This window comes from Dioscorea cayenensis, chromosome 9 (genome assembly GCF_009730915.1).
Source record: "Dioscorea cayenensis subsp. rotundata cultivar TDr96_F1 chromosome 9, TDr96_F1_v2_PseudoChromosome.rev07_lg8_w22 25.fasta, whole genome shotgun sequence".
In the NCBI taxonomy this organism is placed as follows: domain Eukaryota; kingdom Viridiplantae; phylum Streptophyta; class Magnoliopsida; order Dioscoreales; family Dioscoreaceae; genus Dioscorea; species Dioscorea cayenensis.
Window position 1 is genome coordinate 28,959,453 of NC_052479.1, and position 27,426 is coordinate 28,986,878.

General features: G+C 34.8%; 2 protein-coding genes across 2 annotated transcripts; one reads left to right on the plus strand and one right to left on the minus strand.

The window, feature by feature from the left end:
- The first annotated feature begins 450 nt into the window (after window positions 1-450).
- Window positions 451-9,323, plus strand: LOC120268805 (synaptotagmin-5-like). Its single transcript, XM_039276071.1, has 13 exons — window positions 451-681; window positions 3,547-3,651; window positions 3,742-3,792; window positions 3,962-4,082; window positions 4,689-4,810; window positions 6,585-6,686; window positions 6,778-6,852; window positions 6,940-7,019; window positions 7,112-7,262; window positions 7,349-7,579; window positions 8,346-8,645; window positions 8,734-8,847; window positions 9,037-9,323. Exons 1-13 carry the CDS (start codon window positions 577-579, stop codon window positions 9,181-9,183), a joined length of 1,704 nt encoding a protein of 567 aa, XP_039132005.1. The 5' UTR covers window positions 451-576; the 3' UTR covers window positions 9,184-9,323.
- A 170-nt stretch (window positions 9,324-9,493) lies between these two features.
- LOC120268806 (phosphoenolpyruvate phosphatase-like) lies at window positions 9,494-21,858 on the minus strand. Its single transcript, XM_039276072.1, is given in 11 exon segments — window positions 9,494-9,737; window positions 10,020-10,181; window positions 10,282-10,403; window positions 10,620-10,840; window positions 12,273-12,372; window positions 12,374-12,412; window positions 16,857-17,080; window positions 18,714-18,825; window positions 19,344-19,544; window positions 19,910-20,119; window positions 21,756-21,858. Coding segments are annotated over 10 exon segments (1,461 nt in total). The 5' UTR covers window positions 20,111-20,119; window positions 21,756-21,858; the 3' UTR covers window positions 9,494-9,658.
- Between the last annotated feature and the right edge of the window lie 5,568 nt (window positions 21,859-27,426).

Sequence of the window (27,426 nt, forward strand, 5' to 3'; positions counted from 1 at the left end):
CCAAGTAAAGGACAAACAATTGACTTTTATAAAATATATTCATAAAAATATAGTTTTTTTTATATTATATATACTAATTTGTGAAAAAAAAGGCTACATCACTTTCCCTCTAATCCCTGTCCACGTGGCTTTCTATGATTGGTCACTGGAATGGGCCCAAGCTCCACGTGGAGGTCTACTAGCATGGGCCCAAACTCCACGTGGAAGTCTATGATTGGCAGATAGCAAAGGGTCCAGAGAGCCCAACGGTCGGCAAACTTAACTGTCACCACTAGTGGGTCCCTTCTTTCCAAATGTCCACGTGGCTTTACATGATTGGTTCCTAACTGGAGCCAGCAATCCACGTGGCAGTCTATGAATGGCGAACAAGAAAAGGGTCCCACGATGCCCAACGGTCGGCAAAGAAAGCTTCGATCTTTTCCCACCCAATCGACGAAACGAATCCTCGATTCTTCAATGGCGGACCTCCCGTGATTCCTCGATCGCTTGCCCTAATGGTTTTAGAGATAAATCCCTAGCTTCTCTTCTCCTCTTCGTGAATTCATTGCCTTCGTTTACGTCCCCACGAGCTCAGTGATGGAGTTTTTGTTAGGGCTTGTGCTTGGTCTCGCCGCTGGCGTCGCCCTCATTATCGCTTTCGTCCAATTGGAGAACTTCCGATCCAAGAAGCGCGCCGAGTTGGTAATGCCGATAATTTTTTTTGGGGTTTCTTGTTCTGTTGGTTTAGAATCATATGATTTTCTTTATGGTGTTTTAATTTCTTGGATGGATGTTTGAATGTAGGGTATCAAGTTAATTGTTTGACTTTTAGTTTGAGTTTTGTGTAGTTTTTTATGAAGAATTGATTGGGGATTATTGGGGTGTATTAGATGCATTTTGGGATGGGTATTGGTATCCTAAATTAGCTCACATTGTTGCGAAGATTGTTTGTGATGAAAGATGTTTGTTTGGAAAGTGGTGTTACTGATTCATGGGTGATTGCTCATGGGATGCTTCATGATAATCTTTTAGCTATTAAAGAATGCTAGAGGATATGCAGAGTTTTGAGTTTTGGATGTTGTGTTTGCATGGATTTTGATGAAATAACTTTGATTTCTTTATTTGTTTGCATCGTTGGTATGAATTCTGCTGTATATTTGCTTGGCTTCATCACAATAAACTTTCAGTAAACTTCCATGCAGGACAAGTTGTACTGGTAAAGAAAAAGAGATGTGTGCTTTATATGTTTATGCATCTGCCATGTGTTCTTCACAGCTAAGTTAGATATTTGATACAAGTGAATCCTTTAGCTTCGTGCCAGAGGATGGAAATGCTTTCAAAAATTTCTTTTTCCCTTCCATTTACATGGGAGATACTAGATATAGACATTAGGCCTAATGGAGAACAAAATAGGTGTCATCACTTGGGTGAAATGGACTGTCTTTTGTGGCTAGATATGCAGATTTTGATACAACCTGTGTTGACTATGTCTATCTTGGTCCAATTAGTGTGCAAATCTTTAAAGTTGCAAGTAACTATATCCAAGCTAGCCCAGCTAGTCACTTTTACAATAAGAGGTTTTCAATATTGTTCTGTTGCTCAATACTTAGGCTTGCTTTTGATAGCCACAATGATATCACTTGATAGAGTCATAAAGGTTTGAGTAGTAGTTGCCTGAATTAGCTAGTGAGACTGTTCATTTGTTTCAACCAACTGCTGCAGTGCCTAATCCAAATGAAAATAACTCTGTATTTGTAGAACCATTGACAATAAATGTATTTCTATGTTTTACCCTCCAGTCATAATGCCTATACATTGCTTTTATGACTTTCTTCTGCATTAACCAAATGAGGTAAACCGCCAGCAGCTTCTTGATCAACTGCAGCTTTGAATTAAATCATAGACATGGTAAAAAATTTCCAAGGCCCTCTTAGTTGTCTGCAAGCTAAATTCTCAATTATTTTGGTTACAACCTAATATTGTGTGCCAAAGCCAGGAAACAGAGATGGTGAGCCACTTTCTTGATTGATTTTGCTGAAATGTTTTCTTTGTTTTGTTGTTTATTTTGTGTGAGCTAAAAATAATCTTTTTTAACTTTTAGTGAGAGCATTTGCATCTGGCCTGTTTTAACAAATATTTCTCCCACCATGCTATTGATGTGTACCGCAAGTGCATGAATTGTTCAAGTAGTAAATTAAATATCGTTCCCACGAGGACTTTGTTGCTAATTACCAATTTCTTGCAATTAGGGTTATTTAGATGAATTAATAGGTAAGTGAATCGTGGAAATAATAACTAATGAAAACTAAAATTGTCAAAGTTAAAGGCTACCAATGGCTTAGATGAATAATTCAGATTTCAAAGACTTATAGGATTAAGGTTCACCACAATGATAGATAAAAGACTTCGTATTGACTTTTTTTATTAATTTAGTTTAATTACTTTCAAGGTGGAATATCCTAGAATACTCACTATTTCCTTTCAGAATATAGCGACATATCTAATTTAGAACAACTCCTACTTTTGTTGTAATTGAATCTAATTAGATCCTTTAAGTTCTATGACATCCAGTTATCCTCAAGAAATCATAATCTAGGATTTCGGGTTCAATTTTAGGGTTTTCAACACCTTAGTTCACCTTTCGGTCCTTCCTTTGGTATCTAAAATCATGCAAATATGAGGGGCCCAACTCATTCACAAGCATTAAGTTCCATAAAAGTGAATCAAAAGCAAATAAACATTAATAAGAAAATAAAAGTCAATACATTGTCAATTATCTAAACATTGGGCTAATCCCAATCCTAAAATAAAAGATCTACTTGCTCATGTTCGATTTATAAGCTAAATTATTCATATCAATTATAGATCTAAATATGAAATAAATCAAAGAATAAGAAAGAATAAACTCTTGATCCTCCACGTGTGATGTTCTTGTAGACTGATGAATCTCTCCTTTGATCTTTGTTTTCTTTCTCCTCTTTGATAGCTTTAGATGATCTCCAACCCCTTAGAGAAATCGTCCCTTTGTTCTCGTAGCCAAAAGATGCTTTAAAATTCTTTTTCTTGGCTTTATATAGAGGAGGGTTAAATTAGGGTTGCGATAGCGGCAAAGATCCACGCCTATGTTAGTTGACACAGGCAGGTTGTGCTTCTTCTAGGGTTTTAATCTTTTAAATTTCTGCATCACGATCCATGGGTGTGGTAGCTACCATAGGTCACCCGCATTTCAAATAAGAGCCAAACTCCACTTATCAGCATGTAACTGATGAAAAGCAGTAACTTGAGCTAAAAGAGTGAAATTGAACTAGAAATATGGGAAAAAATGCATGATCAACTAAAAAACGAAACTTAAATCTAATAAAAATTTATAATAATTTATTACTTTTCAGCTATTACTGGAATTTGACATGCTTATACCTTTAGTAACAAGTTTCTAATTTTTAAGATTCTCTCCAAGAGGCATCTCTTCATCAAGCATTTCATCTACCTTGAAATAGAAAGAAATACAGAAATTTTGTTCTCTTGGTCCAATTTCTTAAACTGAGATAAAGTCTAATCCTTTTCCAGGCTACTACTATAGCAGCTTTCTCAAGAATGACCGTTGAAGATTCAAGAAAGATTCTTCCAGCTAAACATTACCCTTCATGGGTTGTTTTTGCACAGAGGCAAAAGTTGAGTATGTTGTATTTGTTTGCATCAGCATTTTCTTTTTTATTTTCCCCTTTTGGCAATATTTTAACATTATCTTGTTGAATCTTGCAGCTAAATTGGCTTAACGTTCAACTTACAAAAATTTGGCCTTATGTAGATCAGGTTCCCTTCATCCTCTCTTATTGCTCGAGTTTTGTCTTTGGGATTTTCAATGCTTGCAGTTATCTCACATACTGCATGCTTGTGGTTGCTATGACATATAGCGCATTTATTTGGGATGATTTGTCTCTAGTGATAGCATGATCTAGTTGTAATTTCTGTACAATTACAGGCAGCATCTGAGGTAATAAAAAGTTCTGTTGAGCCAGTTCTTGAACAATATAGGCCAGTTGTCTTATCTTCCCTCAAGTTTTCAAAGTTAACTCTTGGGACTATTGCACCTCAATTCACAGGTTGGTCATCTTATTTATAGCTGCTACTTGAACATTGACTGCAATAAAATTGGAATACATCTATGTGCTGTGTACTTTCGGAAAAGAATTATATTGATCGAGAAGCATATTTAGCTGAATTTCATCATTTTGTTGTTCACCGTACACTTGAATTTCATCTATGTGCTGTGTACTTTCGGAAAAGAATTATATTGATTGAGAAGCATATGTAGTCTGGTCATGTGTTCCTATATTTGATACTTGATTATGGTCATGATAGATATGTGTTGACTTAGTTGGCTTTCTTTAATTGTTGATAATACTAATAAGAATGTGTGTTCTCCATGAATGTTGATTATGTGTGTTTGACAGGAAATGGTTTTTTTTGAGTGTGTGTATATACACTATGGTTTGAATTACTATAAATATTTAGAGAACTCTAGCATGCAATCTCCATCTTTTGATATACTGTAGGAATGGTACCATTTCCATGTAAAGGTACTTAACCACCATAATCTTACCCATGCAAAATTTTATCTGTGAGATATAATTCTGTCATTATACTCCCTATTTTGTGTTTGTTTGAAATGCTTTGTTAGATCTTATATGGAATACTTGCAATTTTAGGTGTGTCAATTGTTGAAGCAGATGATTCTGGCATCACAATGGAATTGGAGATGCAATGGGATGGAAATCCCAATATTGTGCTAGATGTTCAAACTTACTTGGGTGTGGCACTACCTATACAGGCAAGCCTTACTCTATTGCTCACATTATTGTTTTTCTAGGTGAGGAAAGCCTCAAAATGCATAAAAGAAACTTTAGAGCTCATGCCCAGTAGTGGAGTTGATGACTTTGCCGATCATGGGTAGCGGGAAACTATCGGTAGGCTTCATTGAGATTAGTAAAGTTTGCACAACCACCACTTCCTATTTGCCAATGCCTTCTTTACCAACACTACATTAGTGAGCCACTATGGGTAATGCACTTCTTTGATACCGGCTTTTAGAAGCTATCTAATCTACCCTCGGCAAATTCAGGGGACCATATGAAGATGACAACATTAGCATGTGGAAATGTTATTATACTTTTCCTTTGCTTATCTTACAATTTACCCCTATGCAAACAATCTAATCTGGTTAGTTCTCATCCAAAGGAGTCATAACTAATTACTTTACAGGAGTAGCTTTTTAAGGAATTTGCTTTTAAGAATCCTCTTAGATCCAGACTAAAAGGAACTCTTGCATCTTCCCATGGAGTGAGACAACACAACATTGCCGAGCTGTTAGTTGATCTCCCTATGGTTCTCCACGTCTTGCTCGATAGGAAGCTTCATCATGACTCCTTTGGTTTAGAATGATGGTCTGACTAAGGTCTGGAATCTCAAGTGTCTCATGATTGATATATTATATATAACTACGAAGGCTCTCTCTATCTTGTTGCTTCATGTTTATTAACTTAGCTGGAGTTTTCTTTTACTTCTTACGACTTATGAAGTGGTTTACAAAGATCTCATTTAATTCTTCAAAAGAAGATATAGACTTCAAAGGTAGAATGGAGAACCATGACTAAGACGTGATCTGCAGTGTGGCCAGGAAGGCCGTACACATGATGTCATCAGCGGCCGATGAAGATACATTATTGCCTTGAAAAGATGATCAACAACATCTGAGGTGTCATTGTAGGTCTCGATTGATTGCATCCTAAACCCTGATATCAATGGAACATCAAGAATTTCAAGAATGAATGGTTAAACAGTTTGGATGACCTATTTCATCTGCATGTTTCCCTTAGGCGAGGTAGTTTTGAGCTGATATTAAGAAAAACTTCAAGTGGTGTTTGGATGATCCTCTGTTGCTTGTCGTCATCTAAGCAAGTTTCTAGATTTAAGTAGTAAAACATCTTCTCATCTCTTGGGAATTCATCCCTCCTCTTGATGGATGTGAGGAGATTGGGATGCTTGTCTTTATGTTGAGAAGGACTTGAATTAGTGCCTTAATCTTTTTTTCAAGAATCTAATATCTCTGTTCTTGATCTTCCTCTCCTACAAGTAAGGGCTGGTCCTAATGATTTCCTTAGTGTTTTGGTGCACTCTTGCGCTCTGAGGAGCTTTCTTCCAGTTGAGGAGGGTTGTGATTATACTTGCTTCTTGTCTTTATTGAGTTTCACAGCTTCTTGTTTGCATTCCCCATGGATGGCTAGTCTGTTGACATGAAAATCTATCCCTTTCGAGTGATCTGGATAGATCTTGACTAATGAACTGGATAATATGATGAAGTGATGATTGCTTTTGTTCTTGGTGTTGGTCAGACTCATCTCTCTTTCTTTCTCTTATTCTAGTCATCTTTCTTCTTTTTGTTGGAGGCTCCTTTTTAAATGGGGGTCTCCATGTTGTGTTCCTGTCAACTAAAGGAAGAAAGGAGGCAATAAACAGTGTTGTAGAAACTAACCTTTTTTATGAATGCTATAATTCAAGACAGTGTTGTAGAAGCTAACCTTTTTTATTGCTCTTTCATGAATTAGGTGAAAAACATTGGGTTTACTGGTGTTTTCCGTTTAATCTTTAAACCATTGGTGGACCAGCTTCCATGCTTTGGAGCTGTCTCTTATTCTCTCAGAGAAAAGGTACCCACACCATATAAAATCTATAGTGTTTAATTTGAGTTTGAATTCATGATTCTTGACTTATAATAGTTTTGTTGATATTCGACTGTAGAAAAAGTTGGATTTCACTTTGAAAGTTGTTGGTGGTGAAATATCATCTATACCAGGAATTTCTGATGCAATTGAGGTTCAACTACTTAACCATCCAGATAATGTTGCATAATATTTATTTTGATCAATTCCTTTAGAATTCATAAGTACTTTTTATTTACAGGAAACTTTACATGATGCTATTGAAGATTCACTAGTATGGCCAGTGCGGAAAATTGTCCCTATAATACCTGGTGATTATAGGTATGTTTATGTTACCAGTTACATGTTGCATTTCTTTCAATTTCTGGGCAATCTATTTAGATCTTCAGTTTCTTTCTTCATCTCTTTCTTAGTTACCTTGAGCTAAAGCCTGTCGGGACATTGGAAGTAAAGCTCATTCAAGCGAAAAATTTATCGAATAAGGATATTGTTGGAAAATCCGATCCATATGCTGTGCTTTATATTCGTCCATTACATGATAGAATGAAGAGAAGCAAAACCATTGTGAGTACTACCATGATTTTGTATCTTTGGTTTTTATTATTATTATTAGTATTAGTATTATGGGCTCATAGTGAAATTTCCTCCAGAACAATGATTTGAATCCCATTTGGAATGAGCATTTTGAATTTATTGTTGAAGATGCTTCTACTCAACGTTTAATAGTAAAGATCTACGATGATGAAGGTGTTCAGGCATCTGAACTAATTGGATGCGCTCAAGTTTTGTTGAAGGATCTTCAACCTGGGAAAGTTAAGGATGTTTGGCTTAAGCTTGTCAAAGATTTGGAAATCCAGAGAGATAAAAAGGATCGTGGTCAGGTTTGGTTACTTAAAATTTCGATAATACCTGATATCTAATTCTTTTTCTTTCCTTCTCTTTTCAAATCATGTGGAGAGAGTTTTATCTACTATGTTAGAAGACGCAGAATTTCATATCGTATTATTGTGTCTAGTATTTAGCTACCATGCCGATTAAAGTTCCATAAATCTTGTAATACTCTTTCACTCACTAGTATTGGCTTCAAAATCATTCAATCATTATGTAGACGATGTTTTAAGGATTTAGATAACAAAACTAGCACTGCTAGTAGAGTGAACTGGACATGCGTTCTGGATTAATGATTTCAATCATCAGTTTAAAAGACAAAAAAGTTTAGTCAGCCAGAATTATCCAAATGTAAATCCATTCATCTATTATTTTTCATCATGGATGGAGAAATTAAATAAATTTCTATAAATAGCGATTCTGTGCATTTAAAATACTCCCACAAACATTAAATAAATTTCATTCACTGGATCAAAATCTGATCTGATTTATCAGATTTGGTTCATTCACATGAACCAAGGTTGAAATTAGCCTAACTACTATTTCCTATTGTTGCTCATGTCACAAAAGCATATAATAGTAAATCTTGTTCTAAATGCTATATACCTGTAAGATTTCTGTTCATGGCATTGTACCCAAAATTTCTTCCAAGTCCAATGGACTTCTGAAATATCTATTTCGGATAATCAAACTAATTGCTAGTTCATATCCTAATCAAGTTTATGCTTTCTTTAATTCTCTTGTGTATTATTACATCAGGTGCACCTCGAACTTCTGTATTGCCCTTTCGGAACAGAGAGTGAGTTTACTAATCCTTTTGCCAACCAAGACTTATCGATGACTTCTTTGGAGAAGGCTCTTAAAAGTGAAGCAAGTGAAACCGATGTTACCGATATTGATAAGATGTCAAAACATAGGAAAAAAGATGCTATTGTGAGAGGAGTCCTCTCAGTGACAGTTATATCAGCTCAAGACTTGCCTTCAATGGATGTTCTAGGGAAAGCCGACCCTTATGTTGTCCTAAGTATGAAGAAAACCGAAACAAAGAACAAAACAAGAGTAACTATCTCATCACAATGAATTTTTTTTGACATAAAGTTTTTCTTCTTTCTGTTAGTTATGTGAGGAACTGGTTTTTTGTTCTCAGGTTGTGAATGATAACTTGAATCCTACATGGAATCAGACATTTGATTTTGTTGTTGAAGATGGACTACATGACATGCTCATCCTGGAAGTTTGGGATCATGATACATTTGGGAAGGTAGTTTTTCTTATAACTTCCTGTTTCTTTTGTTCTTAATAATTACGAAATTCATCGCTCTAATAGGAACCTATGAACCTATGAAAATTCTATGAATACTGCATCTTTCCCTCAAACCATGTTGCATTGACTAAAATTCAGTAATATATCAATGTTCTTCATTCTGATAAACTTTGCTGATGTATTCAGAATTTCATCGGCAAATGCATAATGACTCTCACAAGAGTCATTCTGGAAGGGGAATTCACAGACAGTTTTATCCTGGATGGAGCGAAATCCGGGAAATTGAATCTGCATCTCAAGTGGTTACCCCAACTAATATACCGAAATCCTTAAATATTTCAAATGGATTACTTCCAAAAGAATCGAAGAAATTTCATCTCGAAATTGATTCAATTCTTGGATGAACAGCCTCAATCACACTGCCACATTTCCGATCTTAGTTATTGTATAATGTGTATCCTTCTTTTTCTTTCTTTTTTCCCCCGCGAAAATTGGCCGAGTGTATAAAATCTGAGTAAATATGACATTATAAAGGGTAGTGATTCAATAAAGAAGATGTTTGCAATTTTGTTCTTATGGAATATTTACAGAAATGCCCCTCTGAAGTCTGTAAAACCCTAATGTCATTCTTATTCAGAAGAAAAGCACAATTGGAATGGTACTTTTGCTAATTCACAATTTTTATTCCAGCACAAATGCAGCTTATACAAGAACAGCATAACCGATATTCTCAAAAGTTGAAACACACTATAAAACAAGAATAAGGAGCCAACAATCTCCGCAAAGCATGCGAATAATTATGAGCTGATCAATATGTAACAATGTAGCTCATGTCATTTAGAGAAGAATGATACTTCTTGAGCCGCCTCCGACGCCGGTTACTGGCCCTGCACGATGATTTCCAGTTGATAAATGCATAAAAACATGAAGAAGTCCTTGTGGAGATGCACTAAGAAAATTAAAACTAATGTACTAATCTATCAAGATTCCCTTGTATTTTAGATCTTTAATCTTTGCATTTCATGGCCATGTTCTAATTATATGTCTAGTAATATAAACCACGTCAAGAGAATGATCGCAAAAGGAAAACGTTCTAAAGGTGAGTGTGTGAGTGAGTAGATAAGAATGTGCATTTTCCATATTAGGACAACAAAGTATGTCATACTCACCAGTACTGATTATAAAATACAACATGATCAACTGTAACAGGGTTCCCGTCATCGTTTCTGTTCCATCGATATAATGCATGGGTTCTGTTTTTCAGTTCCAGTGTAGAATGGCCGTAGCTGGCTTCTCTGAATGCAGAGTAATCCGGCTGTGGATCGAGAAACCTATAAAACAATAAAACGGGAAAAAAAAAAATACATCGCCATTCAATTGGCTTAAACAATTTGCTTCAAAATGAAAAGCAGGAAATAAGCTTAAGATTACCTTCCAGCTAGGCCTTCCTGATTGCCACCATCACCGACAGTAATATATACAGGAGCGGATTTATCAGGCAAGGGATAACGAGCACCGGATGTTACATTGTACTTTATGTTCGAGATCCGATACTACAAATCAATTCAATTATTAATACTAGAAACATATATTGCTTGCAGATTATGAAATCATCAACAGAACTGATCCAAACGAAATTGGATTAAATGTACTAATCAAAATTCAGCCATGAGAAAGTGATTTTTCAATGCCGAGAAATGATATATGAAATTCAAATATGAATATTTGTAGCTTGCCATCATATTAGTTGAAAGAAATAAGAGAAATACCGATCTCTCGTAGGCATGAACATGGCCAGCAAAGACAAGGTCTACTTTGTAATGGACGAACCAGCTTTCGAAAACAGCACGTATACTTTCACCTTCCATGTAGTGTGCTTCATTGCTGTTGTATATAGGTGCGTGCATTATAATGATAAGCCACGGTGTTTTTTCCCGGTCAACTCGCTTCAGCTCATTGTACAGCCACAGCCATTGAGGAGTGTACTTAACTAGTTCATGTTCAAATGTTATAAGATCAATATCTATATTGCACCATGAAAATTTTCTTGAATAAAAACCAAGACTGAAAATTAACAAAATAAGCTTCAAATAATTTTCCTAATTGATAAGGCCACCTAATTCTTGTGCATTAAAAAGAGGGGCCAAAAAATAAATTCACATACACTTGTAGTTTGCACATAGCCTATAGTAAGCAAGCAAATGAAAAAGAACCACAGAAACCGAAAAAATAGCGACTTTTTCCTAGAATAAAGGCATATTTCTGCATAGGTGAAATAATGGAGGACAAAGATTAAAGAAGTCAAAAGGACTTGAAACAATTAAAAAGAAAGAATTTTTTTTTTATTTACATTTTTACCCTCGTAAAGCTTCTCTTGCCATTATATACATCTGAAAAATCAAGATTCTTATATAAAAATATATATACCTTGAGTCCTATTAACAACCTATTATCATTTAATAATGAAAAAGTGGGTGATATGTCTTTTGTACCTTTGTATATACATCTCTAAAGATTTAACATTTCATATATAAATATTTAGATAATAGATATACTCTTTGTTGAAAATATAGTACCACATCGGTTGTGTAATAGAAAGTGTAATGACTTTTTAGTGTAAGACCCCTAAGCCCATATAGAGCCCATATAGGGCCCACTAGTACCAAAATATAAAATCAAACATGATATCAGAGAAATATAGTGGAGCCACCGATGTGGTACAAATCCATGAGTGTAGGACCTCTGAGACACAAGTAGTGTACAAGTCCATGTGTGTAAAACCTCCATATGTGTAGGACTTTTGAGACACAAAATAGTGTACAAGTCCTGGTAAACAGACCTCTGGTGTACAAGTCTGTGCAAGTTCGACCGAGTTGAACTTGAGGGAGGGTGTTGGAAATATAGTACCACATCGGTTGTGTAACAGAAAGTGTAATGGGTTTATATATAGGTATAGAGGTTGAGCCACTAAGTCTTGAGACTTTTTGGTGTAAGACCCCTAAGCCCATATAGGGCCCACTGGTACCAAAATATAAAATCAAACACTCTTTTACATAATTACCTTTTCCATTTTGAGTTATAGCCTTTTATAAAATAAACTTATAGTTGAAAATATATTTACCTATATACTTCTTATATTTATACACCAAACACAGATGTTTGAGAATATAAAAAACTTCCAGGTATTTGAGGTTTATATAAGAATGTCAAAATTCCAGGGGTATATGAAATGAGAAACTTTATGAGGGCATGTATATAATTTCAAATTTTTGCAGGGATACATATGTAAAAATTCCATAGTACATATAATTACCAGCAGAGATAAAATTATCACATGATTGATCTGATAAAAAGCCAAATCATATAACTGTGTTATGAGAAAGTGAAGCTCGGAAATGACAAAAAAGGAAAGTTCAAATTACCGAATGGTGAATAACTTGAGAGCACAATGATATGAGCAGATGCCCGCCTGATCGCATACCAAAGCGGAGAGCTGCTTTTGGAAGCAATGTGAGGGCGTTGTGTATCTGTGTAGAAATTGTTTGAAGGTAATAAACTCTCCCTGTTTACAGTGAAAGAATAAAGTCATTAGAAGCATACTGATTAAGCCTGTCAATGACATGAGTAATGAGAGAAAAAACAACTGCTCAATGCTAGTCTTAAGCCATCAGAAGAAAGAAGTCTTTTACAACACCAAAAAGTCAAAGATTGGATGGGTTGACATTATTCTTCATTCAAGAGTTTTATACCAAATTGAGTATAAGCTAGCACTTATGAAGCCTACCGAATTGCAAGCAAATCTGGTCTTCTGTAAGTATAGAGAAAACAACATCTGACTTAATAGTTGATGGCTTTGAGAGAGGAGTTCGAGTCTACTTGATATCAATCATAAAGACAAATACAAGCTATTTGCCAAGCTGATCTTCTATTCATGAATTTTTTTGTCAATTTTCTAAAATATCTAACTAATCAAAATGTATCTTCCTTACCTATTGGAGTATTCAATCAAGAAGTTCAGACCTTTTTGATGAATCAACTTCAATAGTTTTGTTTGTCTAAAGGTTTGCAATCTTCCCACTCCGCATAAGATTCTAGTTCAGGTAATCTATCTGCCACTTGGTTGATTGATTCTAGCACTACCAATCACATGACTCCCTTTACATCTACCTTGGTCCAATTACTCTTCTTCTGTTGATAAGCCCAAACTAGTTTATATTCAATGGTTTTGTCATGACCATTTAAGGAATTGATACTATCAATTTACCTCACCTCACTATTTATTATATTCTACACGTCCAAAAGCTCATCATTCGTTTATTACCTGTTGGCTAATTGCCTAATTTAGGATATTATATAACCTTCATTTCTACTTCTCGTCTTGTGCATGACCCATAAACAGGCTTAGAGATTAGTACAGACCATGCGGTTCAATCTTTGCATCCCACGTTTGGTTCCTACTTCTTCAATTATATCTTCTTTTAATTTAAACTCTCAATCCACATTATTTTAGTTATGACATTTTCAATTTGGACATGTTTCCAAGTCTTTGTTAGAGTATTTGGTTTCTACAAGAATGGTAAAAATAAATAAATAAATAAATACATTTTAGTGATATTTCCTCGTGGGTGTAAATTGTTCAAACTTTTTTTTTTTCCTTTCAATAATAGTCATACTATATTCTAATATACTTTTGATTTTGGTTCATCAGGCATTTAGGAACCTGCACATATGGGAGATGCACGTTATTGTGTCATTGACTAATGATTAGACACATTACATGTGGAATTACTTTATGTATAAGTGCTCTGACTTTTATAATATTTATGTTGCTTTTGTTGCAATAGCATGCACCCCCTTTGGAAAATCGATTAAATATTTTCATTTTGATTCCATAGGAGAGTAGCTATCCAATCAATTTACTCAATTTTTAATCTCAGAAGGAACAATTCATCAATTTTCTTGTCCTTACACTCACTCATGAACAAAATGGAATTGTAGAAAGTAAGCATCATCATCATATTGTGAAAACTGCCCTATCATAATCACTTTCAGCTAATGTTCCATCTACATTTTGGGGTGAAGCTGTTTCAATTAAATTTATCTTATCAACCATATTCGTTTTATGCTCACTTTTGGCTGCTTCTCCTTTTCTTATCTTGTATGGTTCTCTACCTAATTATTCCACTTACATGTTTTTAAGTGCACCTTGCTTTGTCTTGTTACCTACAAATGAACATGCAAAATCTGCTAAGTGACGAATATATGTTTTTCTTGCTTATGGGATTGATCAAAAAGGATTTTCAAGTTTTGATTCTACTATTATAAGTTTGTCAAGCAGTATTTTGGCTTCTTCTGAGTCTCGTAGTCTGGTTTTCATTCATCCATTTTCTAATAATGTGGCACCTACAACTCCTATAGTTATTACCATTACTTCTTCCCATTCACCACCTCCCATTTCATGAGTTTACACTCACTGTCGCAGTGCAGTAACACAGGGTCCAAGATAATCCATCTTCATGTATTTAAGATGCTTCTAAAAATGTGCTATTCAATTCTACCTGTTGATCCTATTCTATCTATTTCCCAGCCTATTTGTGTTCCACGACTTCATACTCGTTGGCCTCCTAAATAGGTATACATAACTCGCTAGTCCTTTATTTATTCATCTAACTATTGATCATTTGTATCATTTGTATCATCCAACTATCGATCATTTGTATCATCCATATATTCTCTGATTGAACTTTCATCCTTTAATAGCTTTTTATTCCCATTAACAAGAAGCTATACAAAAAGAACATTATGCTTTACATAAAACTCACGCATGGGATCTTGTGTAATTACCTCAGGGGAAAAATATGTTTTGGTTACAAGCCAATATGTGAGATAAAGAAAGGCAGATGGATCTCTTGAATGCTATAAAACTTGTCTTATGGCCAAAGGCATTTCTCATGACTATGCCATTGACCATAAGGGGACATTTGCTCTAGTGGCAAGTATGACTTCAATACGTGCTTTGATTGTCCTTACTTTTTCCAATCAATGGCCTATTTTTCATGTAAAATAATGGCTTCCTAAATAGAGATTTACATGAAAAGATGTACATGCGTTCTCCTCTAGGGTTGCTCCATACCACAGAACAAGTATGTCGTCTTCGGAGAGTACTTTATTGTCTCAAACATGCATCTCATATTTAATTTGAGAAGTTCAGTTGAGCATCACTCCAACTTGGCTCTTTTGACTCACCTTACAACTCTGTTTTGTTTACTCATACCTCATTTCATGGTAAAATTCTCTAGCTTTTGCAGATAAATAATATAATCACAATTGAAGGTGACTCAGATAGGATTGCTTTTCTTGGGGATCAGCTCGCAAAGTAATTTAAAATAAAAGATTTAGGTCCTCACATTTTTTTCTTGGCAATGAAGTTGCTTCATCAATTTGTGGTTGTCTTGTCTCAAACTAAGTATGCTTTGGATATATACTTAACGGAGCTAGCCTTACTTATGAAAAACAGTCACTACTCCTTTTGAGGACAATGTCAAATTCTCTCCAAATGATGGCAAACTTTTCAATGATCTCACTCAGTATCAAGAAGTTGTTGATTTTTAGTGTATTTCACTATCACTCATCCTAATAAACAGTTTGTTGTGAAAGTTGTTAATCAGTTCAATTTTGCTCCTCGCCCACTTACTGGATGGTTGTTCCTCAGATTCTTCCATACTTGTGAGGTACATATCATTATAAACTATTATTCCTCCCATCTTCATCCTTGATTTTCCATGACTTTTATAATGCAAATTTCGCTAGGGATATCATATATAGCCACTCCACTTCTTGTAGTTGTATCTATTTAGGAGAATGATCTCTTAGAAAAGCAAGGAACAGGGAGTAGAAAGTTGTTGCTAATTATCCACTAAGCCAAGTATTGGCCCATGGCATCTGCCGCAACTGAGGTCATCTGGTTTCTTTGGCTTATGATGGTTTGGGATTTCCAAAATTTGAGCCTATGACTCTGTTGGGACGTAGTGGCTTAGGACCATAGTCCCACATCGCCTGTGGGAGACGCTTCCCTCTAGTTGATATACTACCACCAACCCTTCCCTGTAACTGCGGTTATAGAGAAGTTAGGGTGGTGGGTCTCTGTCTTAACATGGTATCAGAGCTATGGCTAGGATCTTGGGTCCCACATCCGCTGTGGGCCCAGGGGGGGTGTTGGGACGCAGTGGCTTAGGACCATAGTCCCACATCGCCTGTGGGAGACGCTTCCATCTAGTTGATATATTACCACCAACCCTTCCCTGTAACTGCGGTTATGGAGAAGTTAGGGTGGTGGGTCCCTGTCTTAACAGACTCTACATTATGATAATAAAAGTGTTATATCAATTGCTCACAACTTAGTTTTCCATAAACAAACAAAGTATATAGAAATTGATTTTCATGTTATTCGCCAACATTTCTACAAGCCAATATCACTATTCCACATGCTCAGACTCATATATGTAGATTGCTGATATGTTCACAAAGAGTCACATATTGACTCATTCTCAATTTCTTTTAAACAAACTCTTGATACTTCTTCTCCATCAATAGTTTGAGGATGGATCTCAAGGTAATAGTATATGCTTAGAATATAATGATATTAATGTCTTTTGGGTTAGCCTTAGAAAAGCCTAATCATTCTCTTATTTAAAATTGTAGTGTCTCAACTGTATTCTTTTAGTCTTAAGATCTACACCTTTTATTTCAATAGTTTATTTGCTTATTTTAAATGGCATTAACAGTTTTCTCTTCTCTTGTTGCTTGTTGGAAAGATTTAATTAGAATAACATATGCAAAAGTATGATAAAATTGTATAGATTAAACTTGTCAAAGGAAAAAAAAATTATGCAAAGTAGATTAGAGGGAATAGTAATACGTAATGGCATTTCTGTTTAACCGGATAACCATATTTTCTACCAACCAGTTGTGAGATTAGATGCAATAGTATTTAAAATTAGACATACCAGATGAGGGGCGTATTCTATCTCGTGATTTCCAGCAGACCAAATCCATGGTTGATAAGCCGCACTCCGCTCAATAAAGCGGCCCCAAGAATCCCACCTCACACCATCAAAATGTTCATATCTGTCAGCATAACTGAGATCCCCAAGGTATAGGACACTTTGCGCTCCACTTTGCAGGTAATGCTCAAAGGTCGAAAGAGAATTATATGTTTGGCCCAAATCACCTATCAACAAGTGGATCAGTTGACAATTGACTCTAAAATGTTCTTAAAATGCAAGACATTATTCCACAGACCGACAGATGCATATACTCAAATGATAAAGCATAAGTTAATTACGATACCAACATATGCACACTGATGTTCCCTTCAGCAAAAATGCATAATTATCAAAGAATCAGTGAAACATTCACTTTAAACATCAGTGAAACAAAAAATGTTTAGGTTTTAATTCTAATACCAAGCCATCCAAGGTTTGGGATTGCTATCATCATATCTTTGATTCAGTTAACAATAGTTCATATTGAAATGTTATTTATATCTATCTCATACCAGCTTATTTATCCCTTGCTTTAACAAGAAGCTATATCTTATGCTGTATGAGGCTCTCCCTCGACACTGGCTGTATTTGAATTGTATGGAAGTGTTCATGTGGAAATTTTCTAAATTAACTTGATCTTACTTCGGTCGTCTCAAAGTCTCAAACTAAGATTTCATTAAAGTAACACTGGCTGTATTTGAATTGTAAAAACCAACCTACTGATTTTTTTCTTTCATCAAATCCCTCTGCATACATGGACAACTTCTGAGATGATCATTTGAAGCACTATCGTTCGAACTTTCATCCATACCCTTTCAACCCGAACAGTTTGGGTTATTGTTTTTTTTTCCTTATAAAAGAAGTAAGATTTGTTTATTCCAAAGAACTGAACCAAGTATTGAAGACGGTAAATTTACAGACGAAATGCAATTGTGTCTTGATATATATACCTTGTGTGATTTCATGGTCAACATATACTTGTATGATTTGCAAAAATTCAGACAAATCCTATCACCAGATTTACTGTAATGTCTCCACTTTGTTTACAGTGATCATGTATTGAGACGAACTCTTCAGATTTCCAGAATTCTGTTGCAAGTTTCAAGGAACAAACAAACTAACACAGCATTCTTATGTTCTTACAATCCATCATAATTACTTTTCCACAAAAATATTGCCAGCTTGAAGCATGTGTTAAATAATTTCAGTGTCCATGCTAGTTCAATGAGATCCAGCACATATCATCTCTCACACATTTAGCATGAAACTTTGTTTTAATCATCACTCATTACTCCAACTGGTGATTTGTGCCCCCAAATCTGGTTGTTGAACATATCCTGCAGAAATTCTTCCGGGCCTCAGGGGGAACTGATCCTAAGCAAATTTAACTCGATTGGATCTAATGTTTATAGCTTTATATAGTATCATTCAGTAAGCCAAATATAAAAAATAAAAACTGACTTCATCTTCTAGAGCAGAATATCAATAAATAACCGAGAATTAACAATATATCAAGCCACTACTTTTACAGTAACAAGCATATCATCTTCACAATACATGAATAAAGCACCAAATCAATATTTACATTAAGATTTGACAACCAACAAGAAGTGGACTTAAGGCTACCTGAAATTTTTGCAGCATTTAACAACATGGCACACAATGGGTTTCAGACAGTAAAACAATCATCAATATGCAACAGAAACAAAAGTTAATGGGCGAATCACTTCCCTCTGTAAAGGCTAGGAAATGCATATTGATCCATAGTGCTCAAGCAGGAAAGTTTTATTTGTACCATGAAAAGAAAACAAAACTAACCAATAATGCCAAAAATGTATGGTGTGTCTGGATCAATCTTTGGAGGTGTTTGGAACCAGAATTCCCTGGCTGAATCACCAGTTCCAATTTTGTAGTAGTATTTTTTCTCGTACTAGAAGAACAAATAGGAAAAACTTGTTAGTTTTCAATAATGGATTTATAACTTCTGCAGGAAATTCAAAGCAAAAATTTCTTGGAGTTTATTACTGTATGACAGAAAACTAAAATGAGTCCGTGCCAAGAAATTCACAAATACAAAGAGTATGATAGTTCATATACCCAAAATTTAAAAGCTGCCTGTCTAAAATCAATAAATAAACAGCAGTCATACATCATTAAACAGTAGTATACTCCTCAAGAGTCAAGATAGATAAGCCTTAGTATAAAGTTAGTTTGGTTTAAATATAAAGATTAATTGTCCTAAGTCATAGCCAGATAAATACTGGCACATAAAACAAAGAATTAGCATGCAGATATAATTTGATTATAGGATCACCTCTGAGAATAAATACAATTTCTTTTCAAGTCGAGATTGAAGAAATATACAACATATGACGGATGTTAGTCTTTAACAACAAGAAAAAGGATATATAATCATATGTCCAATATTAAATTTGTTTTTATGGTTACCTCAAGCCCATCAATAACACAATGATGAATGTAGCCAGACTGATACTTGTAATATGTATAGTTTGTTGTTTTCCCTTCAGCACTCCTATCATACGTACCTTCCACATCACCATAAAATACTTTACTGCTCCCAGGCTGTTCGGTCGTTACCCATGAAATGATAACAGCTTTCCCATCATAGTCTCCTTGGGTGATATGAACCTAAACAACACTTCAATAAATAAGCAGAGAGTTTCCACAGAAAAAATCAAGAAAACATGTTACATAAGAAATCAATTGTTTAAAACTCCAAGAAAGTTTTGACAAGAATTTGATCAAACTAAAAGTACACATCATAGAAAGTATATATAGATAGATGTACCTTGAACTCATTGAGATTTGATTATATACAAGCTTCCACAAATTAGCCCAAAGCCAAAATTTTTTGTTCTTACCATGTAAACATGTTTAGAAAGTAGTCTTTCACAAATCAAAACTCGTAGGCTCTAAGCAAAAGAACATAGAGAAATTGTTTTCTTCACTAGAGGAATGCATAAAACATCATGAAGGAAATTTCAGTGATTTACTTGTTGTGGCGCATTATAACCCTTTGGAACAGCAAATACTTCATTGTCCAGAGGAATGTCAACTGATGGATACTCAGACCGTGCAAAGGAACTTGTCTTTCTAGATAGAACACTGTTCAAAGAGCATAGAAGAATTAGAGTCAAGAAGAGAAATTGGAAGTACAAGCTCCATAGCCCAGACACCTTCGACATGTATTTCATCAATCTATCCTGAAACAATATAAACAAAATTTGAGAAACCACATAGAAGCAATGGATTTACACTAACAAGAAAGCCAATGGGTGTGTCTTGATTGATGGATAACAACAGAAACAAAAGGAAAAGAAAATAACAAATATAATTGATGGAAAGGAAAAGATATAAACTCATAAAGATGGATAATCAAATGAAATAAAGTGCATTGACAAAATTTACAACTAGAACATTGAAACATCATAGTCTGCAGGTATTCTTCCCTCAGTTAAACTTTAATATATGTGTGTGTGTGTGTGTGTCCAAACTGTTCAAATCCAAAATGAGCCCAAATCTTTGAAAAAAATCTAAATCCATTCCCCCATGAATTATTATTGTCAGCAAATATTAAAGATCCATGATGACTCAAAACCAATCCAACTTGAAGAAATCACAACCTTAACCATAACAGGACATGTATACATGAACAAAACTAACTTGACAATCATAAGCCATCCATGAAATCCCGACATCATTCCAACCCACAACATTCAAAATGCAGCAAAGCAAAGTCCAATTATATGAAACACAAAGCATACAAGCTCAAATTTAAAAGAGAAACACACACAACCTCTCAAGTATCAAGGAGACCAAATTATTCGACCAATAATTAAGAGAGTAGCAAGGGTGAACAAGAAAAAGAGATCTATTGGGATCAGAGAGCTAATAATTTGTTAAAACCTGACGATCCATGACAATCTACCACCATTCCAAATCAAGAAAAAAACACAACTTCAAATAGCCACAAAAGAGAAAGAAAGAACCTTGCTATGAAAAAAGCCCATGCCTACGTTCCAACCACAACATTCACAATGCTAAAAAGCAAGCTCCAAATGAATTGTAACACTCAAACAAAAAAACCAGAAAAAAAAAATCTCAAATTTCAAAGTAAAACACACGGTATTAGCATATTGCAGTAAAATAAGAGAGCACCGAAGATGAACAAGATAAAGAGAAAACCTTTTGAGATCAAAGAGGCATAGAGTAGGAAACAAATTTGGTGGAACCCAAGATCCATGATGATCCAAAACCACTTTCAAATCAAGAAAAATCAAACTTCAACTAGCCAGAGAAGAAAGAAAGAACCTTGCTACTCAAAAACCCATGCCTACATTCCAACCACAACATTCACAATGCTAAAAAGCAAGCTCCCAATGAATCATAACACTCAAACAAAAAACAATCTCAAATTTCACACAGAATTAAACATATATTACAGTAAAAATAAGAGAGCACTGAGGATGAACAAGATAAAGAGGAATCCTTTTGAAATCAAAGAGGCATAGAGTAGGAAACAAATTTGGTAGAACCCAAGATCCCTGACGATCCAAAACCACTTTAAAATCAAGAAAAATCACAACTTTAACTCATAAAAGAACGTAAACATGAAAATCAAAAAACAAGAACTAGAGGCAACCCATCCACCAAGCCCTCAACTCCATCCCAACCACGTCATTCACAATTATACCGACCAGAAAAATAAACAAAACAAATTTAAAAAAAAAAAATCTTAACTTCAAAAGAAAAACACACAGAATGACACAATCACTACAATAACCCAATCATCAGATCAAAAATTTTCAAGAAAAATACCGAGTAATCAGAATGGAATACCTAGATGAACAAAATCAAGAGAGATTCCTGGGATCCAGAAGGCTTGAGATGAAATCCCAGATTCAAGACAAAGTCAAGGCCTTTTATAGTGTAGTTGAGGATATTTTCATGATTCGGAGTATATAATTGCAATGATAAAAGTCATAATTAGTCCCTAGATAGTTTCAACTGGCATTTATAGTCCCTTGAATGTTTTAAAGTTAATAGAAAATCTTTTTTCTTTTTTTCTCAAAATTTGTTTGTGAAATTCATTGAAAATTCTCCTTTTTTTTTAAAGGAATTTATTCTGATAAAAATAGGTTATTTAATTTAATAAAGGGGAAAAAATTAGAAGATGAATGACAGTGATGTAAAAAGAAATAGATGGAAAAAATGCAAATGATTTCTAATTATAGTATATTTATCAATGCAGAAGATTCAAATCTAATCTTTAATTAGATATATTTTTTTTACTGAATTATAAGATTTTGTATTTAATGCGAAGAATTTATGAATTTGGATATGAAAAATTTAATTTTCTATATTGTTTATTATTATTTTGAAAACCAGGGACTTTTACGAAAATAAAAAACAGGGGATTTTATAAGAATTTTCCAATGACGATGCTGTGTCTCTCTCTCGTACATTTGTCTGCATGTTGTTTTTATACATTTTGCAAAAAAACACCTTGTATTCCCTGAAATTACGGATTAATCCCTGGGCTATTGTTATATATTTTGTAAATACCACCCTGATATTTATGAAAATAACAAACAAGACACAGGGGAACTTTTGCACGTTTTCGCAGAAAACAGCCTGCACTTGTCGGATATTTCAAAATGTATAATTTGGCAGGAAGCACCCCAACTTTTCTAAAATTACAAAAACAATAACATTCCTGGACAACATATGTACTTTTTTTTTGCGGAAAAAACCTTATACATTTTATATATTACAAAAAGTATGCCCTTTCGCAAAAACCAATCAGACAGGTGTGCTCTGGCGGCCAGGCTTGCTTTTGCATATTTTTTTTAATTTAAAAAAAAGACACCCATGTACATTTTAAATATTAATAATTTGTCAACGACCATTTGGTCTATTGGCATCGGGTCCCTTGCGTAGAGTGTTCGTCTCGAATGTCAAACGTGGCTCTCCGAGTTTGATCTCCATCTCACGCAAAGTGAGAGCACAGTTCGGTGATGAGCGTTGCTCCCTCACGTATTCGTCCTGGATTCCAACATTTGTCGCCTTTATCAAAAATATATATATATATATATTAATAATTGATGTTTTTTCAAAAATTAAAAAAAAATCCATCTCTAAAAAGTACAAATATTTTAAAAATAATTTTGCTTTCTAATTTAAGCTTGATTCATCCATGACCTCTATTGGTACCATATCCTTTGGTTTTTTTAAGAGTAATACTGTACAGATATTGGTACCATATCCTTTATTTTTTTAAGAGTAAAAAATTAAAGAACAAAGAAAAAAGCTCTACTGCAGAACTGGATTAGATTTATTTTGAATAATATTTATTTTGAAAAAATATGAAATCAAATTCTAAAATTTAAGCAAAATAATATCACAACCACTCATGTACATAATCCCAGTCCATTAATGTCTAAAAATAAAAGCTTAATGTATATTAAAAGTATATGTCATGATATTTTATCAACTAAATATGTAAAATTTAAACCATATTTCACACCTTTAACATTTCTTTTTATCAACTATTAATGATTGTATCCGTATAAAATCTTTTATTTTTTTTATTTTTTTTTAATTTAGACCTGCACATTAATTTTTTTGAAAACGTGACACATAAAACCACACTTTACGCCACAAATGCCTTCAAAGGCAAAAATTACCACAAATACCCTCATCTTTGCCCCCAAATGTCCTCACCTTACGTGGGGCAAAAATCGTCAGAGTCACACTCTACGAGTCTACCTACCCCTAATGCCAACGAGTCTACCTACCCCTAATGCCAACTAGGTGCCAATTGACCTGGAACTGCACACTAATTTCACTATATTTTTTTAATTTTTTTTAATAAAATTCTAAAATTTATTTCTAGTTATGAATGATGAATCAGCGCACCCCTCTCCCTCTATTTTTCTTCTGGCTCAAACTCTGTATATATATATATATATATATATTAACTGAGAAACAAAATGATTTATTTTATTTATTAACAAAAACAAGCTACTCCAAAGCAACAAGGAAATCAAAGCAAAGAACTAAAAGTACTTCTCCCCGGCGGGGAGATCACCGGAGGCAGGATAGTTGACATTGCCGGCGGCCGGACGGTGATGAGTGAGAGGGACACGTGTACTTCCACGTTGACCGGCAGCAGAGTCAGCACGGTGGTCAGCTTTCTCTTGGTGTAATTGAGCTTTGGCTTGAGCTTCTTTAGCTTTAGCTTTCTCTTTAACCATGTCTTTCTCTTCTTTGTTTCTTGCAGTGGCTTTCTCAGCTTTTTCTTCTGTTTTTGCTGAAAACTCTCTTAACTTTTCTTTTGTTGTGCTTCCCATGTCCTTCATCTTCTCTTTGGTTCCCTGCATTTTTATAAATGTATTCTAATTAGTTTTCATTAATGTGTGCATGCATGTATAGTAGTGTTGAATTTATATATACAAGTTTTGAGGGGGGAGAATGAATAATGTTTGAATGCCACGTGTAAAACACGTGTCATTTATGCAGTTGAGAGTAAATATATACTTATTATTTATATCGTTGAGTGACACGTATGGACGTACAGATGTCATGCATGCATGGATAGTTTGAGTGACACGTACTGGACACGTGTTATGCATGCATGCATGAAAGCAATGTTTTTATATGACAATTTTATAAGAAAATAAATTTAGATTAAATCTTTTAATACGTCAAACTAACATGATTTTTATTTTTAGATTTCGAGATTTCAATTTCAATTTGAATCAAAATGATAATCTTGATTCAGAAAATGATAATTTAATTTAATTTTTGTTTAGTCGAGCACTATTTTTAATCTATTTTTAATATTTTTAATAATCTAATATTATCGTTAGAAATTTTCACATATGAAACGATAAAATTAGCGATTAGACCGACGAGTATGTCGTATATATATATATATATATATATATATATATATATATATATATATATATATATATATGTTAACGATAGAATTTTTGACATTTATATACATAAAAATAAATCGTAATCTCTCAGTCTGTGAAATCCACGGTAAAACAAAAATTAAAATTATGAAATCGTTTTCGATTCAAATCGAAGTTTGAAACCCATAATATAAAAAGAGCACCATAATTTGATCACCCTTATCATTAACCCCAAAGGTGAACACATCTCTAGACTTGATCGATTCTGAAACAATTTATGTCAAGGGATCATCTCTAAATTCACTGTTATATTGAATAGATCCTCTCAAATTTATGTACAATTATTTGCCTGGAACATATTAAACACAAGTTTTTATCTATATGATCAATAATTAAAGCAAAACAAAAGGAGAAAGAAAAATTACCGCATTTTGTTTCTATTTTTCTGTCAACAATGATCAGCTCATCTTAATCTTCTCATGAAGAGTCCTTGAAACAAAGTAACAAGAGCAAGAAGTGCAATCTGAACATGCTTTGAACTACTGTCTTGAAACTAATCTGCATTGGTCCTTTACTGTTGATGCTGGCATTCAAACAGTGTTTTGTTCCCATGCCAAATTTGAAAATCAGATTGAACTACTCCCTCCAATCACTGTTTCAGCTGTCAAATGAGTAACAATGTAGTTGCAATAGTTACCTATATCATCGTTTACAGGGTAGTCTTTCCCTCTTATTGTTGCTTCCAAAGTCCCACCATATGCCATTTGACCGTAACCTCGAGCACATCCCAGCGTCCCATTCGCATTTCTTTGAGTCTTCCCCTATCGAAATCGAATCTCGCAGCTTGGCTCTGGTGAGTATGTTTTTCCTAGTGAAGAAAACAGCGAAGCTGCCGCGGTCTTGTTACAGCAAAAAGTTCTTGAATTCTAAGTCTCTGCAATAGTGCAGAGTAGATCTTTACTGAAGGGTTGAATGTCAATGCCATGAGCATGGTTGCGCCATTGGGATGTTTGAACTTTGCTGTGCATTCAGAGTTAATCATGAAATCATCCTTCTCCTTGTTCATCTGTCCAGCAAATGTAGCTTGAAAATTGCTTTTTGATGTGTATAGATCCATCCCAGTGCGCTCCGTCATGCAATATCATGATCCAGCCTTGCGAATCACAAACAGGCTTTATTACCCTGCTCGTTACCAATCACACAGAAACGGTATCTATATACAGAGAATCAGAGTCAAAACTCAATGGAATAGTTGCATCTTCAATTTCACAAGCCTCTACAAAGATGCATCATTGTCATCATCATGGTCATTTTGTATGGTATCATTGTTCTTCTTACGGAGCATGGATTCTTTATGCTGCCTAGCCATGACTTTCCATTGCTTTCTCAGATATAGATCTCTGTAACTTACTCCTCAAGATAAGCATCCTTCACAGGCTTTCGACAACTTATTGAATTGAACATGAGAATCCGGATTGGTAATTGATCATAGTCATCCTCATCTTCTTGGTCAAGAAAATTGTTGATCATCATCTTCAATGCCATTAGAGTTTGACAGTGGATGGCGCTGAAAAAAGACAAACGAGAGGAAATGAAGACGGCGAGAGAAGTGCGCCTCAGTTTGTCAACCACAAAACTGTCCTAAATTTCAAGAGGAGTTGCATCCACCAAAATCACAGAAATGTAACAGCAGTAACTAGGATTTCCAAACCCAGACCATTTGAAGAAATTTTTCACCTTTGGCGTTTGTTTCCACAGAACTGATGGTTCTCAACATAAACACGACAAGGATTCCAAAGCACCATGGACATTGCCTGAATTGCATAAAATGTTGAACTAACATGTTTTAGACAGCCAACATACCTTCATAGCTCATGGGATATCAATCCAGGTTCTGGAGGAGTGATGAGCATGTGTCATTACAGAGATAGTAGACCACATTAATAGACAGCCAAAAACCACTCAGTTATAGCTTTAGCAAAGAGTAATCACACGTAGCCCCATAATGAAATCCGAGCCGTTCAAAATAAAGAACAACATCAGAGAATTTTCTGATAAAATTTTCCCTGCCATCAGAATTTTCCTGTTCTTCATGGGTTACGATGAAGTGACAGACCAGAGTATCAATTACTGTAAATTTGATCCCATAATAGTTCCAATCTCCTGAATTTCCATCATTGCCTCGCGAATGCATTTATTACTGATCTTGTTTCATCAAAAAATTTATGGTTGCACTCCTTGCCTTATAACCCTGGGACAGAGGTATCTTGACAGAAGAGCAAATCTGTTTTGACCACTCTCCTCCTGCCGTGCTACTATTGCCTTGACTTGATCAGCGTCAGGACTTTCTTTACACACACCACATTCAGCACTGTATCAAGTTTGCAAGATGCAATCTGTAGAAAGTTTGTGCTACCACAAGGTTATTTGGTGATTGTCCAATCCGTTGGACAAACCGAAGAAGCTTGATTTGAAGATGCCTCAGCGTTGGAAATGTCTGGCACAACAAGCTCTGATTCTGAAGATTCTGTCAGCTGGAGTGTCATTGGTGCTTGAGGGGCAGTGGTAGATAAACAATACGTAAA